Source organism: Lepidochelys olivacea (assembly GCF_965140295.1).
Source record: "Lepidochelys olivacea isolate rLepOli2 genome assembly, chromosome: 18".
Classification (NCBI taxonomy): domain Eukaryota; kingdom Metazoa; phylum Chordata; order Testudines; family Cheloniidae; genus Lepidochelys; species Lepidochelys olivacea.
Window position 1 is genome coordinate 28,435,683 of NC_140428.1, and position 20,007 is coordinate 28,455,689.

General features: G+C 45.0%; 1 protein-coding gene across 5 annotated transcripts in view; it reads right to left on the minus strand.

The window, feature by feature from the left end:
- Positions 1-20,007, minus strand: part of NPHP4 (nephrocystin 4) — a 100,527-nt gene that overhangs the window by 32,199 nt on the left and 48,321 nt on the right. For all 5 annotated transcript variants that reach the window (XM_084652086.1, XM_084652085.1, XM_084652082.1 and 2 more), the window contains exons 12-13: positions 17,993-18,131; positions 625-683 (exon numbers count right to left, since the gene is read on the minus strand). In XM_084652086.1, coding sequence (XP_084508212.1) covers positions 625-683; positions 17,993-18,131 — 198 coding nt within the window. The remainder of the gene's footprint in view (positions 1-624; positions 684-17,992; positions 18,132-20,007) is intronic.

Genomic DNA, 20,007 nt, shown 5'->3' on the forward strand with positions numbered 1-20,007 from the left:
ATTTTTATTAGTCTTATAACTTAATGGCAATCGAGAATAAGGTAAATATGGGATCAAAGAGAGATGAGCAGCAGAACTGGTTATTTCAAAGCCTGCCTTTCATGCGGTATTATGTACAAATATGATTTATGAAATACTCACTTTTCTTCTCGTGATCTTCAAGGGCAGATTACAGTAGCCTAAACCTTGGTCATCTATCACTGCAGACAACTATAAATTTCTCCTTTCTGCCTTCTCCTGGGCTACACAAATGACCACTGCAGATGTCCTCTTCTCCTGGCACTCTAACCAAGTCACCCCTCCTGATCGCCTTTCTTTGCCTCCTTGTCTCTTCTCGATCAGATTCAAACTCCTTTATCAGTAGTGACCGGGCCATGCTTCTCTGTGATGTCACCCCATTAACTAACTAGAGTTACACCAGAGGGAAACTGGACCTTTAGAATCTTCACGTTTATCCCGTTACTGATTTGAAAACATAACCTTTAAAAAAAGATCAGCTGCAACATTTCCCCTTCTTGGCCCCTTTCCAAGAATGAAAGAATCAAACTAAAATAATTGATGCTTAAATCTAATGTCCCAATAAGGCAACTGCAGATAGCCCATGTTGCCCCATCAGACACTTACCCCAGGTCCTTGGGGATAGTCTTGAGTGGAAACCAACATCTGGGGTGAAGATGGTGCACCTACCGGGAAGCAGAGACAAGAGAAGGTGCAGTGAGCCTCCAGAACAGCCAGAGATCTAGCTGTCGGATTGATTAATTGGCTTTAATGGAAACAAAATTTTGCATTTGAAGTTTTCATAGATTTCAAGAATGGAAGGGACCATTGTGATCATCTAGTCTGACCTCCTGTATCAGACAGGTCAGAGAACGTCTCTCACAGAATTCTTAAAGCAGATCTTTTAGAAAAACATCCAATCTTGATTTACAAATATTCAGTGATGCAGAATCCACCATGACCCTTGGTAAATTGTTTTAGTGGTTAATTATGTTCACTTTTAAAAATTTACACCTTATTTCCCATCTGAATTTGTCTAGCTTCAACTTCCAGCCACTAGATTGTGGTTATATCTTTCTCTGCTAGATTGAAGAGTCCATTATTAAATATTTGTTCCCCATGTAGGTACTTACAAATCAAGTGATCCCTCAACTTCCCTTTGTTACACTAAATAGATTGACCTGTTTGAGTCTGTCACAACAAGGCAGGTTTTCTAATTCTTTAGCCCTTCTTGTGGCTCTTCTCTGGACCCTCACCAATTTATCAACATCCTTCTTGAAATGTGGGCATCAGAACTGGATGCAGGATTCCATCAAGTAATGAACCAGTGCCAAACATGGAGGTAAAATCACCTTTCTGCTCCTATTCGAGATTTCCCTGTTTCTGCATCCCAGGATCACATTAGCTCTTCTGGACACAGCATCACAGTGGGAGCACAAGTTCAGTTGATTATCCACCATGACCTGAAATCTTTTTCAGTCACTGCTTCCTGGGATAGAGGCCTCCCTGTAAATGTGGCCCACATTCTTTGTTCCTAGATGCATGTATTTACATTGAGCCATATTATTTATTTATGATTTCTTTCAGGTCATTAATAAAAATATTAAATAGCATAGGACCAAGAATCAGTCTCTGAAGGATCTTGCTGGAAACATACCCATTGGATGATGATTCCCCATTTACAATTACATTTTGGGACCGACCAGCTAGCCAGTTTTTAATCCATTTAATGTGCTCTTTTTAAACTGTTGGATGCAAGTTATCTGGACCTGCTGATTTTAAAATGTCAAACATTAGCAGCTTCTGTTTTAACAGCCTTCAGAGCCTCTAGTGGAATGGAAAGAGTGTTACCATCACCATGTGATGAGACTTTATCAGCTGTTTTTCCTCCAAATACAGGACAGAAATATTTATTGAATCCTTCTGCCTTTTCTGCATTATTATTGATAATTCTGCCACTTCCATCTAGTAATGGACCCAATACCACTGTCAGGTTTCTTTCTGTCCTAATATATTTTTTTAAATCCTTCTTATTGTCCTTAATGCTGCTGGCCATAGACTTCTCCCTGTGTCCCTTGGCTTCCCCTATCAATTGTCTATAATTCCTAACTTTTGATTTATATTCATTACTATCTACTTCCCCTTTCTAATATATTATTTTTTGAAGCTGCCCTCACTTTCTCTGTAAACCAGGTCAGTTTTTTAACCAGCATGGCCTTCTTCTTCAGTTGTGGGATTGTGCATCTAGTAAGTTGTTCTTAAATTATTCTTAATGATCATTCAAAGTTTTCTGATTAAATTCTTCCTCCCAGATGACCAGGTGAAGACACTTGACTATGGGGATGTGAGATGCTGTATTTCAGCCATTTGGCTGACTTAAACGTTTGCAATAGGGATTGTCACCTGGGGAAAAAACGTGTAGCAGTTCTCCAGATTCACTGGTTTGATTTTTGTTTTTTTAAAGGGAAGTCGGCTAGATCTGCCATTTAGTGCTTGCCTGTTGTAAAACACAGATTGTCTATCGCTAGACAGTACTGCCTTTTCCCTTGAAGACATGTGGTACTGGCTAAGTGGGTTGCTTAATGAGACGTGAACGTTTTGGGATACTTAAGGTTTTCCTGGCTCTTCTATTATTTCTTGTCACTATTTCATCTGTTTGTACATTCATGCCCTGAAATTGCCTGGGTTTTGTTGTGTTTATCTTTGGCTAGTCTACTTGTTCTCTGGCACTAGATGAACTTACACTTCTACTAAGCAAGAAATCCTTTCACACAGCCTCCACGCACAGACGTTTTCTGGCCATGCTGAGACTTAGTTTTGCTTTCTCTAATTCACACATTCCAGATATTTAATTGGGAACATTTCCCAAAGAAACTAGTGAGTTTCCCTTCGGCCAAAATTACTGTGTTCTTTTGATTACAATGGATTTGGCCATTAAAGAGGGTCATTATTATAAATGCACAAGGCTCAATAGTTGTCAGCACAGGAAAGGAGTAGGAGAGGTTTCTTGCTAATCATAGGCCACTAGATCAGTGACTTAGATATATGCAAGAGTCGAGTTATGGAGAATATTTTAGCAGATATTAACCTCGCATCAATAGGAGGAGACAAGTATGGTTAATAGTAAAGAAAGGCCAAGTCTGCCGAGGATCTCTGTGATTACTAGTAGTGGGTCACTTTCAAATGGTTTAGTAAAGCTAGGGTGACCATATTTCCCTATGCTGAATATGGGACAACTGGTAAAATTACTTATATTCAAGCAAATTCAATGGCAATCGTACAAATGTTCAAATCAAACCAAGTTGACTCAGCCCCTGTTAAAAAGTAATACTGCATAGTTGGATTCTTTTTATTTACCTTCTTACCTTTAAAGCTTTAGGGTTCACATGGGAGAGGGGTGACACACACTCCCGTACACCTCTCTCACACAGCAGGGGTGACAAACCGACCCAACCCTCCCTGCCTGGTGCTCTCCACCCTCCATGCCTGCCTGGGCCCCCAGGATGGACCCGCCTCTCCTGGTATCTGGCACCACGTTTTCCCAAGAAAACACGTGGGGCGGGGCGGGGAGCACACAGGGTCACATGGCCCCCTTCCCCAGATTTCTGCCCGGGTTCACACCAGAATGTTGCCGGCAGCAGCCTTTCGGCACTGGGCGGGAGGGAAGGGACGGGAGCTGCTTCCAGACGCGTGCCGGGGAAGGGATGACCTGGCCCGTGTCTTTGCAGAGCTCATCTCTCCTCCTCCCCCTGGGGCTGGAAACAGCTTGCCCCTTCCTACCCGCACAATGTCAAAAGGTTGCTAAGATATCCAGGCTGATGCTGGCCACTGACATAATGCAGACACCTCCTGTCCCCTGGCTACAGCATGGACAGGAAGGGGCTAAGCCCTAGGGATCCATTGTGCTACAGGGCCCAGAGAACCTGACGGCAGGGGCTTCAGTGAACTGGGCTAGAGAGGTGGCTCAGCAGGGGAGGGTGCCTAGGGGATGGATGGAGCAGCCCCCGTGCTCCCTGGGGGCAGGACCCAGGGCAGGTGAAGAGGGTGCTTAAGCCCCCGCCACAGGAGCTACTGTGGAACCTGAAGGTTCGGGGCATGAACAGGCTGGAAATTGCTTCCCCGCCCTTGCTACTCCAGAGGGGCAGAGAGGCTTCCCCTGCCAGCGCTGTGCGGCAGCTTTGGCTCACGCACGGCTCGGCTCCTCCTGGCCAGCACCCCAGGCTGGAGGGTCTTGGGCTTTCCCGGGGCGCCAGCCCAGCCAGAGGCGGTGGGGGAAGGAAGGGGCCTGACAGCCAGGCTGCTGGTGAGCTGAGCGCTCTGACCAGGGGCTGGGTCTCCACACAGCGCTGGGAGCAGGACGTGCCCCACTGGGGAGGATATGGAGGAGCAGCGGGGGGCGAAGGGGCAAAGCAGGGAGAGGACAGCAAGAGCGGAGGCACATAAAGGGCTGACACAACCGCTGCCGCCTGCCCGCACTCACCAACCCGCGCAGCGTGCAGCCAGTACCGGCCGGTAATGGGATGGGAGGCTGGGCCCTGCTGGCCAAGAGCCGGCACGCAGCAGGGGCTGCACTGAAGGACCAGCAGGGAGAGCGGCCGGCCCCGCACGCTGCATCTTTGCCCCGCCACCAGCCTTGCCCACGTACCCCATTGCTGCCCACTGGACGCCCCTCACCCCCCACTCACCACTGGTGGGCGAGTGGCTGGTGAGCAGGCATCCAGCCAGCAGCAGGACCTGCCAGTACTGATGTGGGGGAAGGAGGGAGTCTGAAAATACGGGACAATTTGCCCGCTTTTAAGAAAAAGTCGGGACATTTGAAGGATGGTTTAAATACGGGCCTGTCCCTTTAAAAACACGACGTAAGCATCCGAACATTCCGCTGTTGTCCCAGATCCTATCTGAAGTATCCCATCCTATTAGGTTTGCCGAACCGCCTTGCAAATCTCAGGAGACCAGGCCTCCTGGAGGGATTTCTACTCCGTCTGCTCTCGGATGCCTTGTACATGCCACAGGAAGAGCCCCACGTGAAGCATTTTGCAACTTCTACCATACACGGGTATCAGGAGGGGTAGAAACACCAAAAAATGGAAAGAATGTCAACCACTCAGTGCAAGTGAGAGAGAGCCCCGTGTCAGTTCTCCATTCTCCCAAGCCTGTTTGCCTGCCTCTAGCAATGGCAAAGGCAAGATTTCCGTTTGATCTCAGAATTCGGACTGCTGCTGCCAAGAACAGCAGGGTTGGTGTGGTAGATAGGAACTAGGTATCATCCCTTTAAATAGTTTGTGATCCCTCTTGTGGTTCTCACTGTGTTCTATGTTTTAGAAACCACCAGGACACAACCAGAGCAGCAGGTGTTTAGCTGGGCCCTGTAGTGTTGTGTATATGTAGGACCTCAGCATGCCCATGTAGTTTCTTCCTATTATGTAAGGAGTAAAAGACATCAGTTTGTGGCACAACAAGCAACCGGACTGACAGGAGGTCTATCCAAGTTTCTTTGGCCATGAAGTCCCGATGCCAGCCTCAGAGGGAGAGAAAACCTCCAATGAGGTAAAAAAAGACCAGAATAAAATGGCCTTTGCACCAGCTTGGGACGCGGAATTATCTTTTGCATACAGCCTCTTTCGCAGCTACTCGCTTTAAACTGTTTCATGCAAAATCACAGTATTTTTTGAGCACTTCAAAGCTTCTGTGCAACATCTGCTCAGTCCTTTTCCAAGAATAGCGAGAAAAAAAGTGATTCACGCTGTAAGAGAAGAACATGCTGCATGAGTGATTATCTTTAACACGGATCTGACCTAACAGATTGTACCAAGTCCTGCTGTGCACTTATAATTACTATCAACTTCTAAATAGGTAAAACAAGAGTCAGTTCTGATTACAGAGAATACGCAGGGTCTGCAGCCAGGAGACACCTCGAAGGCACTGCTGGAGAATTAATCCATTGGACGCATCCCAGAATCGAATTAACTCTTGTGTCCCTTTTAATAAATGGGATGATATAGCAGCCGTCCTATTGGCCAAAATAGGCAACCCCATGGCTCTAGCTCTTCCAGATGAAGATGTCCCCTTTATCCATTCAAAGAGGAAAGGCGGGTAATTCCAGGGGCAGGAATCAGCATCTAAGTGCACTTTAGTCTGGAGTGTTTGAATGACTGGGTAGCCCTTTAGGTAGCACATCAGATCACACAGTGTCTGTTTTACTTATGCAATAATTCCCACTGCTGGCGGCTCCCCTACAAGATGCCCCCTGACAATAAGAGTTGTGTCTTTTAAGCCCAAGGCAAGGAGGCACCTTAAGGATGTCTCTGTTGGTTATTCTACTGCAGAGTTTAGGGAGAATGGGGATTGCTGCTATCAGAAGCTGTTACTTTTTATAAGGAACAATGTGGGATAAAAAAAAACTCCACTGAAAGCTTTAACGTGCCTTTGGGCTTTTGGCAGGGGTTGGAGACTGATGGGAGCTGATTGGTGGATTCTGTTCAGAAGTCTGTTTGTGTAGTGTGGTCTCCCATCTGCCTGCTGCTCTACAATGTGATCCAACATTACTGCACTTACATCAGAAAAACAGCCCCAGGTGCTGCCCCAAATAATCGCCATCACTGCACTATCTTCCAGCTTCTGTCCAACATGAACACTGAAGGGGATTTCTAGGTGCGCTTAAAAATAAAGGGAAGGGGGCAGGCCTTTTATAAATAACCCTAAAAGGCCCTTCTCGAGCAAGCCTACATTTGTTCAAGCGGGTCTGTCCACCCTCTGGATGCTCAGCACGTCCCCTCACATGCGGCCAGAACCACTGTTGTCTCCCTGCACTTGGTTGCTCTGGGCAGCATTACAGAGCACAGCCTCGCTCCTCAGCAGCTAAAAAACTCCCCCTCCTTACGACAGCCTAAAAACTGAAACAATAGACAGTGAAGGGAGGGAGCACATGTTATGTTTTGTTCACCTGCGTCCAACATCCCAACTCAATGAGGCCGGACTTTTCAAAGGAATCTAGCACCCAACTCCCATTGAAACATGCATCGAGTTATTGTTAAGGGCTAACTACTCACTTCACAGGCATGCGGAGAGTCACAATTAAACTTCACAGGAGAGGAAGCTGAGGTGGCGCAAGGTTAAAAAAACACCCCTAGAAAACACCATTTCTCTACACATATACACACAACACAACAAATCCCAAGTCATTCTTATTGCCTAGCCCCATTTTTTGGCATCTTGCTGTTCCCCCCTTTTGCCCCCCCCCACACCATACACACCCCTTTGAAGCCTGTAAGGTGCCAATCCCCACACCCGCTGAGGAAAGGTTCTGTCAGCTTCTGTTGCACTCTTGGTCAATAAATCAACTCAGTTTAAAGCAGCTTGACTGAGTGAGCTCTCCCATCACTGAACACAGGGTTCAGTGTCATTTTAGAAATTATTAGGCTTTGCCCTGATCTTTTAGTTTAAAACCATTACAGAACATTGACAATGTCAGATATATTTCTACTCAAGATTAATTGATTTTAAAAATGTTGATACCTCCCAAAAAACTCTGAAAAACTTTATATTGGGACAATAATTAAAATACAAAGTCCAGATTTCTATTGCCTTACACTAACTCTGTTTCCATGCAAATGTGCCGGGTTATAAAATCCAAAGACATCTGAAAAAAGTCTGTTTAAAAGCAATTCTGCTTGCTTGTAGCCTAGGCTTTTTAAAGTTCTCCAGGAGGCATTAGTCGCTCTTTAGGAGAAATATCCTAGAAGAATTTACCATAAGATAGTTTCCAACTGTTTATTAAATATAACACAGGAGTCAGAGGCTGGAGTACACTACTGCCTTCCAACTGATACTAAAAACTAGTGTCCATCTGGAAAGATTGCTTGAGACAACAGTAAAATCAGATTGCCAACTTCGCAAATGTCCCGACCTGTCTAGAGATTAATTTTTCCCGACATTCTATTACTCCACAGCCAGTGTCCACTCACTGAGTGTAGCTGTCAGCAAAATAATTAAGATTTTTCATTCAGCTTTTCTAACACTTGGTCACATAACAAACCAGACAGCTTTGAAGCCAGCTTGCCCTTGGCAGAGAAATCAGGAGCCAAAAGGGTTAATTTTAAAGTTACAAATGGACTTAGTTCTTTCAATTTTCCGTGTGTGAGAGCATCCATGCCTGCATACGTGCGCGTGTGTGTGTGAGATCCATATTTCTCCAATGTCCCTCATTTCATTTTAGTACCAAAGTTATCTCGGGCCACACAAAGATGGTGTCCCCTTAATGTTACTGTTGAAAATTAATGACACCCGCAATTGGGTCGCCGTCTCATGAGACTGAAAGCACCATTGGGGTTATTAACACTGACGGCAGGAATCTCAAAGCATTTTGAGTTTCCTTCATGAATGATTTCCGTGTCCCTCCTTTTGGATGGTCACAGCACACTGCCTTCTGCGCCTGGGTTGGGTGGAGAGGGATGGTGTGTCTGCCATTCACCGCCTTGGGCAGCTAAAGGAACGCTGCTTTTCAGCTGAGACTTAGCTGAGTTCTCCTGTCTGGATTCCCCTCCTGAAATTGGACTAAGGTTTAGAAAGAAACAAAACTGAACTCTGCTTGTGCAAGGTGCCCGGCTGGCAGCTTGCGTGGAGCGAATCCGCTCTTTCCTCCAAGGCAGGTACAGCATGTAGCTGTGCACGCAAGCGACCTGTGCGCTCCTGCCACCGGTGTACGGCTCCGCTACAGCCTGCAGGGAAGTTCTAATAATTGAGTCCCACCGAGTCCCTGCTTCTCTGCAAAGGTACGCTGGGGTTCTGCATTCTGTACCTGGAAATCTGTTCCTCTTCCTGCCTGGAACAGTCCTCACAACGTTCTAGAAAGCTCCTTGAACAAGGTGCTTGTGACTGCGTCTATCTGGCGCTCTTTCTAAGCCTACAAAGGGAGCTGTGCTGCAGGAACAGTGTCCCCAGCGCGCAAGTCTGGGCCAGACCAGCACAAGTACAAAGGCATTTTTGCATAAATCACCCTAAGAGAAGACAGCCAGGTCAGCTCCATCGTTAGAATCAAACCGGGACCGGACTGGGCCGGCGGCCTGAGGACACTGCTGAGAGCCGCACAGGCAGCTCAGTACCGACGAGCCGAGAGGCGCAGCCAAGTCCTGGCCGTGCTGGAACCGGCTCCCACTGAACCTAGCATGTGCTCTAGCCCGGGACACAGGATGAGCCGTGGCGGGGTGGGACGTGCTTCCTGATGAGGTTCACATCAAAGGAGGAGAATAGCGTGTCGCAGTCGCCAGCGAACAAACACAGTGAACAAACAAACAAAAGGGTTTCTGTCAGAGTTAACAAAAACAAACAAAAAAAATAGCCAACGGCCCTGCTTTGAGCAGGGGGTTGGACTAGATGACCTCCTGAGGTCCCTTCCAATCCTGATATTCTATGATTCTATGAATTTGAGGCTTTTTTTTTTTTTGACAACCCTGAGGAATGAAGTCTCAGATCCCCAGAACAGGAACAGCAATGGTGCAAGCTTCCCTGCCGCCACCCAGACCCTGTGCGTCCTGCCGAGACCAGGTCTCCAGGCTCCATCTTTTTGGCTCTACAAACCCTTGTTCTGTCTGCTCACATGGCCAACAAGCAGGGCAGCTATTGCTAATTTGGTGGAGGTCTGAACTAGGGATTGGAAAAGAGTGCTAGGAAGTAGACAGAGACATTAACTCATTCCAGAGAGGCCACCCTGAGCTTTCACTAAAGGCTTATGGTCTTGAAGATGTCATGTTCCACGTGGAAAGTTAGTTTTAGTGGTCCCAAGAATTCACAGGGTAGCATTACTGTCTTGCTACGCAATAAGAAAGCAGACTGTTGCAGACATAGGAAGCCTATCCAAAGACACCCAGGAGTGGCAGGCAGGGTTTGAATCTTGCAGCTCTTTCTACTATGCACGTGTGCTGGTCAATCACTGATGTGCCAACAATACATGGCACAATTCTGGGGCATTACTGAAGTCTCTCACACCTTCCGATGATCTCCCTTACTTTTTCCTTTCAGCACGGGTGTCTGAGTTTCTGCAGGCATAGTTAGGGACAGGAAGCTGGGGTTGCAATGTTACACTAGGACCAGCGATGGGAATACTAATAAACTGGGTGGTGATGGAAACCTGCTGAGCTGCAATCCTTCTCCTCTGTACATCGAGGAGACAGGTGTGGTATGGACGGGATAGCTGTGGTGCCCCAGAGACTCTGGTCTTTTGGGGTAAGGCTGCCTCCATTTCAATCAATGCTAATAGGAATTTAATGTTAACTGTGCAAACTGGAGGAGTTTACTGAAGGATGGAAAAGCCAGTGTGCATAATGTATTTAATGAGAGCCACTAACATGAAATATGCACAGTGAGTTTGCTGAATTTACGGGACGCAGAAATATACCTGCCTATATTTAACTAAACGAATCTTTTATTAACCTGAAAAGTAGTGAGCGAAGAAGGATGAAGGGCCAATGTGATGAGGCTGTTGCTTAGCAACCTGCTGCTGTTCATGCAGAGAAATGTGTTGGGGTTGTTTTTGGATTGCACAATGAGGGTATAGAAACGGGGCCCAAGCAGGGAGCGGAGACACAAGCCAAAGATGGTCTCTTTGTTGAAAGAACCAGTGTGGGAAGGATCTATTCTCTCCTGGGTACCCAACAGTATCACCTGAATGAAATTCTGGAGGAATGTGCTCTGCAGCATATTGTGGTTGGGAGACTGTGGTCCAAAACTGAACCTGTCTGGAAGGAAAGGGGGTTCAGCACTGTGACATTAAAAGGGTAGTGGACACACAGCTTCCACATGACCCCGCATGACAGCTTCCTCGTGACCCCACAGCACACAGGGTTTCTAAGATGGCAGAAGCTCCTTTGTGTGAAAACTCTGATCAGTCCAGACGATTGGTTTTTAACTATAGTGACTCCACATATGTTTAGGAATTTTTCAAACAGGTCTCAGAAGTTGCTATGGGAGCAACAGCCTCCTCATGTTGGCCCTTTATCCTTCTTCACTCCCCATACCAGAAACATCTTTCTTTATATTAGAAAACTATAAGCCCAAACGTATCTGGCCACTGGCAGGAGGGAATGGGAATCTGCAATAGCAGCAGGCAGAACAGAAACTGCGGCAGCCATTTTCAAGGCAGGTTCTTCCCTGTGGCTGCAGAATCTAGAGACTAAAGGTGAGCCCCAGCAAAGAGACATCCTGGGTCAGATGCTAAATAGCAGATGGGCAGCCACAAGTGATAAACAGCAGAGATCAGAATCTGGTTGCAAACATACATGTGAAACAGAGGAATAGTCTGCCCCTTATGTAAATGCAGCTAACCAGCAACTACGTCTCATCAAACAACCTGCGTGTTGCTCCATATTAGATTTTGAAACAGCTTGTTGGTCAGAAAGTTCTCCAGGGGCACTCTGGTTATGTGACTGGCACTAAATAACTTTTCCTGACTGAATGAGGCTGTGCAGACATCGCTTTAGAGCTGGTGAAGGTGAGCACTTCAAAGCCCCAAATCAAAGCAGGCAGGAGAGAGAGCGCTCAAACCAGTCACACGCAAGGCAAGAGTGTAGGAATGGGGGAATGCACTGCTAGAAAGGCAACAGAATAACTGTCTCAGCTCTGTTCGGATACAAGTACCAATCAGCGTTTACAGGGATGGGTACGGCATAAGAACCTGGATAGATGGAATGAGATCAGCTTTTAGTTAAGGCCTTTTTGCAACAATCTCCTATTCGGTTCTCTGAGGCATGCACATGACACCAACGAAAGGAACTGGGTAGGAGTGATGGTAACGGTTTTAGAGGCAGCCAGACATGTGTCTTGAAATAACTTACCGGTAATTGTGACCCATAACCACCATGCAATAGAACCAGCTTCCTGTGTTGAACTGTAGGTAACACTCTCCCTGAACAGATATAATCAAGATCTCACTGCTGTCCATAAATAGACATATTCAGCAAGCAATTAAGTAGAGATCAGGAGACCAAATAAAAAGGTTCTCAGCAAATTATATTGAAAAGCACAGTGGGCTGAGGGTTCTGAACACACAGCTAAGCCAGGGAGAGGGGAAGGGCTGACAAGCCTTGTGATGCTGCCTGAAGCACAGAAGTCTCTAAGCCAGAGACCCCCTTCCGTCAAATGACACACTTCATCCTAACAAGCAGTGAGCTGGAGGAGAAAGGCAGGAGGAGTGTAAGGATGTAAACAGTCCTTGCAGAGATTCGGACTGGATCCGGTGTCTCTTCATGATATATCCCTGAGGCAGCAATTTGGGTTACAAGTCTGTCTTCATCTCCAAGACACAGCCCCACAAGTTATGCAGACTGACATATACTTCAAGCCGTCCCTTTTCTGTTAGATAAAGGATGTTTCTTCATTTGCCATCCCAGGCTGTTGTGTTGGGATGCTATGTGCTGTTCGATTTCACACTCCACCCCAGCAGTGGCTGCATTTCAGTGACAGGCAAAAGATTTCTTGCATAAATCTTAATTCTGGCAATTACTGGGGGGATGCTCAGAGGTGAAAGGAAGAATATAAAATGTAAGGGCCAAATTTGGCAGCTCGTAATCAAGCAAAACTCCCAATGGGGGTTTAAGGACTGCAGAATTAGGCTGTAAGGGTTTTTTTTTATTATTACTGCTACTTTTAGGGCTAGAGCTTTTGCTGAATGAGCGGAAACTAGAGCCTCGACTGACATTATCAAAAACTAGCTGTGAAAGACACAAAGCAATCACTATGTTGACAGTGTTCTTTAGAGTAAATGTCATTGTCAAAGGAAGCATAACCTGTCAATGCTTTCCAAAGGTCTGCACTAGTCTCCTTTAAAAGTCAAGCGATCTCTCAAGGTGCATAGATAGAAAGGACAGGGACTCGGGAGTATATTCTGGTGGATTGACAAACTGTGGAATTCTGACAAGCATCAGAAGAAGGGACTCTGGATAAATGCACATTACGCTCATAGTCTAAATGCGCAGACTCTAGATAAATGCACATTATGCTCATTCTATTGGCTGCGGCTTCCAGCACCAAGACTCTCCAAGGAAGTTACTGGAGACTGCCTGACACTTGTTCCTGGTGTACGTGGAACAAGATTTATCATTCTACCCAGGCACTAGGTTTGCTCATAGCTCAAATGGGGGGTAAAACCAAGAACAGTGGACAGGTGCATTTTTAGGGCTGTGGAACTATAAACCAGTGTCCGATAAATGCCAATAGCATTTGTATTCAAGTAATTTGAAAGAAACAGGCAGGAGGATTCATGTTCTTCTTAAGACACCAGAAGTTAGAATTGTTTCTATTAAAGACTCTTGGCAGGTTTTCAAACCTAAGCTTACTTGCCAGGCGTTGTGCCTACAAGTTTTTCATATCCATGTTCAGCGTGTCAGACAGACAGATATACCCAGCTGAGACAAATTACACCTGGTCTTTCCCAGTCCCATGGAGAAGTCAATGGAATCTACAATAGATTGGGAATGTTATTTATCTTGGCTAAAAGTCTGCCAGCAGGATTTCTGAATACTTGTCTTAAAATGATGGAAAAGAAGGGGCAGGTGAGCCGCTGGCTTCAGTGAAGAGACCTGAGCACTGCACTCAAAGACTGCTTGCTGTCCTGGTGTGTGGTAAACTAACTCAGGTTCTCCTGTGAGGAGGTTCTTTCCTAACTAGGAAAGAATTCTCACTAACCCTTCCTGGTTCCCCAGCTAATTGTGAGGGTCTGTCGGGGTGGGGGTGGGGGGGACGTTGTCTGTCAGCCACACAGGGTAACGTCTTGTGAAATAACCCACACCAAACTACGGTCACCCCAAAAGGAGGCAGTATGACCAATGCATGAGATCTCCTGTGTAAGCCCCAGGCAGATGCATGTAGAAACTGTGAATACCTCATCTTTCCTTAATGGACCATCCCTTTACTTAGACAGCCCTTGCCTCAGAGATCTTACAGTCTTTTTGTTCTGTGTTTGTACAGCACCTAGCACAGTGGGGTTCATGACAGGGGCTCCTAGGCACTCCCACAACACAAATAAATAACACCAATAATGCCAACTAGATGGGATTTAATCAATTATCAGTCATCATAACATTAGTCTAGGTAAGAGGAAATTTGGTTTATGCCAACTTTGCTCAGTCAGTAAAATATTACCTACAGCGGCACCGGTGAAGACTTTACAAGCTCACTGTGCCACCTCCGCAGTGCTCTCATGGAGAGAGAGACAGAGAGGCAGATGTCCCAGGATCTGCACTCTGGGTTTCTCACTTGGTTACACACTGTGTTATTATTGTGGCACTGAGGTCCTCCAAATATAGTGGGCATTTTGTTTTGTTTTTTTACAGACTATTAGCTACAGCATGTTCTTGCTCAACACTGTAGCCCAGTGTCATTTCACATTCTGCACGATAGCTCAGGCTCCTTGCTCCCTATAGATATGGCACTGGCCATACATGTTCAGATGAATTTACCTCTCCTTTTTTCCACATTGTAATCCACTTAATTATATTGATTAATGCCAACTCAATTGCCTTTATGAAAAGACACTTCAAGCAAAGTCCTGCAATTATGTCCAGGAAATCCTAACTCAATATACCCAAGGAAACGCCACTATTAAAAAGCTTCAACTGGCCCTTTCAAGATTTCCGTTTTAAAACCTATTAAACAAATAAACAAACCAACCCAACTGTGACAAGCCAGAAAGTTCTAATGCAGAATACGAGTCAGTGCATATTTACAAGGCAAAACCCATGGTCCGACTGCCCTCTAGTGGATTTCATGATGCATAACGTAGCCCACATTTAGCCTGCTTTAATACTTCAAAACATGGAGCATTATTCATATCTATAAGTCAAAGTGCATCACTAAAGCCGACACCTACAATATCATTAGGGTTACCAAAGGACCCATAGCAGTTTGCAAAATATTCAAACAGAAAAGGTTTCGGTCGTAACTTAAAAGCTGTTTTGTGTTTAAAGTCTTTTACTGAGGCTTGGGAGAGAATGCAGAGAAAGATTGTAACTGGAAGCTCTGGAGGGAGCATAACAAAATAAGTTCAAACTAAATGCATTCAGCAGAGTCAGGCTTGATAGGAAGAGTCTAGGTATTTCTATGATAAGGTACAAACAGATGAATCTGCTAGACTACGTTCTCATGATACTTCAGTAGCAGACGCCTGTATTGTGATGTGTGAGGCAGCAGTGATTTGACACCCCCCGCTTCCGCACCCAGTGGGACAGTGGAAATGCTGCAGGTGTGGCTGTGCTGTTCCCAAGGAGAGCTCAACCGCGAGCGTTCGTTCTGCGGGAGACAGTGTTTCAAAGCATACGTGCTACAAACACTCGTGGAGCCCCAATCAACGTTCCATGGGAGGCCGCTCTGAACCCCTGCTCACATCAACAGGTTCCAAAGCATGAAAATGTCGTTCTGTTTTGAACAGAGCCTCCAGAAGACAGAGAAGAAAAACAACTCTCCAGGAGGTCTCCACTCCATAGGGCTAGGAGAGATTCTCAAACACAGGCATGTTCTTACTTTACTCGGCAGCTGTGTAATAAACTGCACTGTCTATTCCTCTGCATCCACCTGGAGACTTGAAATGGGTTCCCTGGTATGTACTACACATGCCTCTGTTTCCAGGGGAGGCTGGCCACCATCCCTGACAAGAACTGGCTACCTACCGGCACTCACTAGTTAAAGCGGACACTTTATGCAGCAAAACGTTTACTAACAGACGACGTTTTCTGGCAGTTCCTCAAATACAGATAGTCCTATAGACTTCAGAAACAACACCACATTAATAAGGAAATAAACTCTCACACTGATGTTTAAACAGGCAGTTAAGTTGAGAGCAATCTGGTTAGCGCACCCATAGATAAATCGAGAAAGATTAAAAACAGCAGAGGGGGGGAGTGACTTTCAATGAGTTGCTCATTTTTTTACAGTACCTCCCACGGTGAAACTATCAATTACATCGTTCCATATAAAGAGATGCTGGATAAATGGGCATACTCATTTTGCCTGATTTTGAACCCAGTCCAGTTCAACTCAAACTCTAGCATATTGGGTTTGTTTCCTGCTGAGGAAAAGAAGAGCAGTGGGAGAAAAAAAGTAACTTGGAGGGGCCAGGGTTCAAAAGCACTCAGCCTGGACCTAACTCCAAGTGAAGTCAAATGCAATTTTACCACCATCTTCAATGGGAGCAACTGGGCTGAATGATTTTGAAAACATCACCCTACAGTATATTTTAGCTGCACACATGAACACACAGTATACATAGGCTACCACTTCTGTCAGATTAACTTTTGTTCCCAATGTACAGCAAAGCCTTCCCTTTATCTAGGAAAAGGTTGGATTTCTTTCCTTCTTTTTTAAATTGAATCATGCTTGAGGGAAAACTACTGTGTTTAAATGACAGGAAAAGAGGGTTCACAGACCTGACCTAGTTTTGCAAACATGATGAAAAATATAGTCAGCAAGGTTTCCCAAAGTTTTGAATTCTACAAGTTTCCTCCTACCCTACTAAACAACATGTTTTTTTTCTCAGTTAGACCCTAGAACAGAATACACTGGCATCAGAGGTACATGCTGATTAAATAAGTAGTGTTTTCACATTTTATAAAGGACAATTAAATGAGGTTATTTATTCAGTCTATATCAATTACTCAAACCATCCGGGGGGTCTAGGGTTTAAAGAAATAAATCACAGTGTTATACAAGAATGGTACATTTCAGGTGGTTGTTGGAATGCCACTCTATGAGGCTGTAGGGGTTCGCATCTCCAAAGCCCAGGCCGGCCTGAAGATACTGGGGATGAAAACTTTATTGCAGAGACTTTCTGCCTTGCAAATTCCTTCTCCCAGGTTCAACAGGAAACGGTCCCTTAGCAGCCCACATTCCCAAAAACCTCATGCTATTGACAGGCTGGTTATTCCCCTGGGACGGACAGGTTGCAGTGCACGAGCCCAGGCATAGACACTTAGTGTGAAGTCTTAGTACTTTGCACAATAAAAGCACCTCTCATTGAAGGCTCTCCAATCACTTTACAAACATCAATGAATTAGCCACATAATTCCCCTGGAAGGAAGGATGGAATCATTATCCCCGATTTTAAGATGGAGAATTGAGGTACAGAGAGGAAGTGATGTACCCAAAGGTAGTGTCACATCTGGGACTAGAACTTGGGAATGGTCAACACACGCTCAGGTCCTTTGCACAGTGGTGGTCAGGCCTTGAGCTTGTTGATCTGGTACAGAGACTTTGCCCAAACTTCTCATCACCAGGCAGGATCTAGGCAGGAAAGATTTGGTCCTTTGTCTCTGTACCTCATCCCTTTTGACACAACATAGGAATGTGCCATACCAGATGATCCCAATGGTTCACCTGGTCCAGTATCCTGCCTTGACAGTAGCCAGATCAGACACTTCAGAGGAAGGTGTCAGAGATCCTGTGGTGACACATCCTGGAATAACCTGCCCATTGGGGTTATTGTTCCCTAATCCCCATCAGGCAGTGGTTGTTTTATACCTTGAAGCATGTGGGGCTATACCCTGTCTACATAGTTTTATCCTACTGTGGATGTTCATATTGTCCATTAAAATGTCCAGTCCTTTTTAAAATCCTCCTCAGCTTTTGGCCTCAAAGATATCTTGTAGCAGTGAGTTCCACAGGCCAGTCATGTGTTAAGTAAAAAATGTTTCCTTTTCTCTCCGCCCCAGGGCCTTGCACAGCTCTTGTTCCAGGCAATGGGTAGCAGTGAACCAACTCCTACACTGTACCGGGGTCTCACAGACAATATGTTGCCAAGTTCTATGCTGTCACAGTTGAATTTTGCAAGCTTAAAAGCAGCATAGGGAGTGAGAATCCCACTAACCAATTCAAATTAAAATAAACTTCAGTCACGACCGTAGCTGGTGCATTCTATGCCTTCTGTATTGTGTGTTCAGTGTTTGGGTTTTTTTGAGCAGAGATTGAAGCCAGGCAATGTGCTTTACAAGTCACCAATCTGGAAAATACTCACTCAGAAATGGTGTGGACGGCTTCGCTGAGCATCGCGGCTCTTCTCTGGTGTTACTTAAGGAATTTGTAGAAGTCCCAAGATGTTCCTCCGAATCAGTGGAAAACTGGAACTGGACTGTGCCAGACTCAACCTGCTTCACCTGAAATTTAAACAGATTTAGAAAAAACTGTGCTCTGTGCCTATCCTCCATACCCGCTCTCTGGAATCAAAGGAGTTCTACTGCCAAGCAGCCAACAAAGTTAGAATAAGAAATTGTAACGCAAGGCATATGGCAGCAGGACTACCAACAGATAATTTTTTTTAAATGGGGTTCCCAGAAAGCTTTGGTTCAGTCTGAAAGTTATTTTCCTTGAGGCACGAAGGTTGTGGAATGACACTAAACTCCAAAATTATCATCAAATTTTCCTCCAAAGCTCAGGTAGGATGGATTAATTACCAGAACTGTAACTCTGATCCTACAGACTGGAAGAAAGAGCTTTATGTTACAGTTTGTTAGTTCAGTTTCTGGTCATATTAAGCATCACAATGTGGCCTGTGTGTTTTTTCGCACACATTGGTCTGTTCAAAAACAGACTCCAATGAGAGACTGCTGAATTGGAATTAATTTGCAAACTGGATACAATTAACTTAGGCTTGCATAAAGATGGAGTGGATGGGTCATTACACAAAGTAAAACTATTTCCCCTTGTTTATTTCCCCTCCTACTGTCCTTGTAAACTGCTGGAAATGGCCCACCTTGATTATCACTACAAAAGGTCCCGCCCCTCCCCCTGCTCTCCTGCTGGTAATAGCTCACCTTTCCTGATCACTCTTGTTACAGTCTGTATGGTAACACCCATTGTTTCATGTTCTCTGTGTATATAAAATCTACCCACTATATTTTCCACTGAATGCATCCGATGAAGTGAGCAGTAGCTCACAAAAGCTTATGCTCTAATAACTGTGTTAGTCTCTAAGGTGCCACAAGTCCTCCTTTTCTTTTTATTGGTCTATTTGTAAACCTGTCCACCAGATCAAGAATGAACTTTGGCTTTACACCAGACCAGCACTAGGAAAGAACTCTAGCAAATAGGTTTGGATAAAAACAGAAGGAAGCAACATCTTGGCAAGAGTTTTGGGGGAACAAATTCATTAATCTACAGCAGGATTCCCCAAATGGTCCTTGACGTCAGTGCAGCCACCAAAAACAAGCAGCAGTTCCCCCATTACTGCATTAGATTGAAAACCCTTTGGACCCCAAGAAGGCACACTGCATATTTCTGTGTGATTCTGATAACTAGACTGTTCTACTGCTGTGTTCTTGTATTAAAAGCAGATCAAAATCTTCTCTATCTAAAACTCCCTTTTAGAGAAACCCTTTCTAAATGTAAAATAGCCTTCAAATATCCTTTTCATCAACTAGCATGAGTCTCTTCTAGCTCAGGAGACAAAAGAAGGGGAGATTTTAGTTACTTTGCTCTCTTTCGTGAATCTTTCCACCAGCCAATAATGAAATACACTCAACCCCCAGCTGTAATAGATTCATTCTTATCAGGAACCAGGCACCCGATCCCATACCAGGCATTTCCTTCCAAGGCCCACCCTGTGTTGGCTAATTTCAATTCTTTTCTATTATTTCTCCATTTCTGTTTTGCCTGAATGGTTCTGCCTGTGTTGCACAGCACACAACATTCATTCTTTATTTGTTTTATTTTGTAAAACTGGAGCAGCCTCTACTATGGATTTACATGCTGTAATTGAGAGCAGAATCTGGTTCCTAATCTCTCAAACTGCCAAGGCTCAAATGCAGGAGAAAGACTTAAAATGAGAGACATGAGGGGAGATAAAAAAACTGACCCAAAGGACTAATTTCTTTAGCACCTTCTGCCTTCTCAATGAGGTTAATAAATCTAGAGTGGCCGCCAGATTATGGTTATAACTAGAAAATCATCTGGGAACAGTATATTTGTCAAAAGCTTGCACCCTTTCCCAATTCTTATGAAATGCATGGTGAACAGATTTTCATTGAGGCTTTC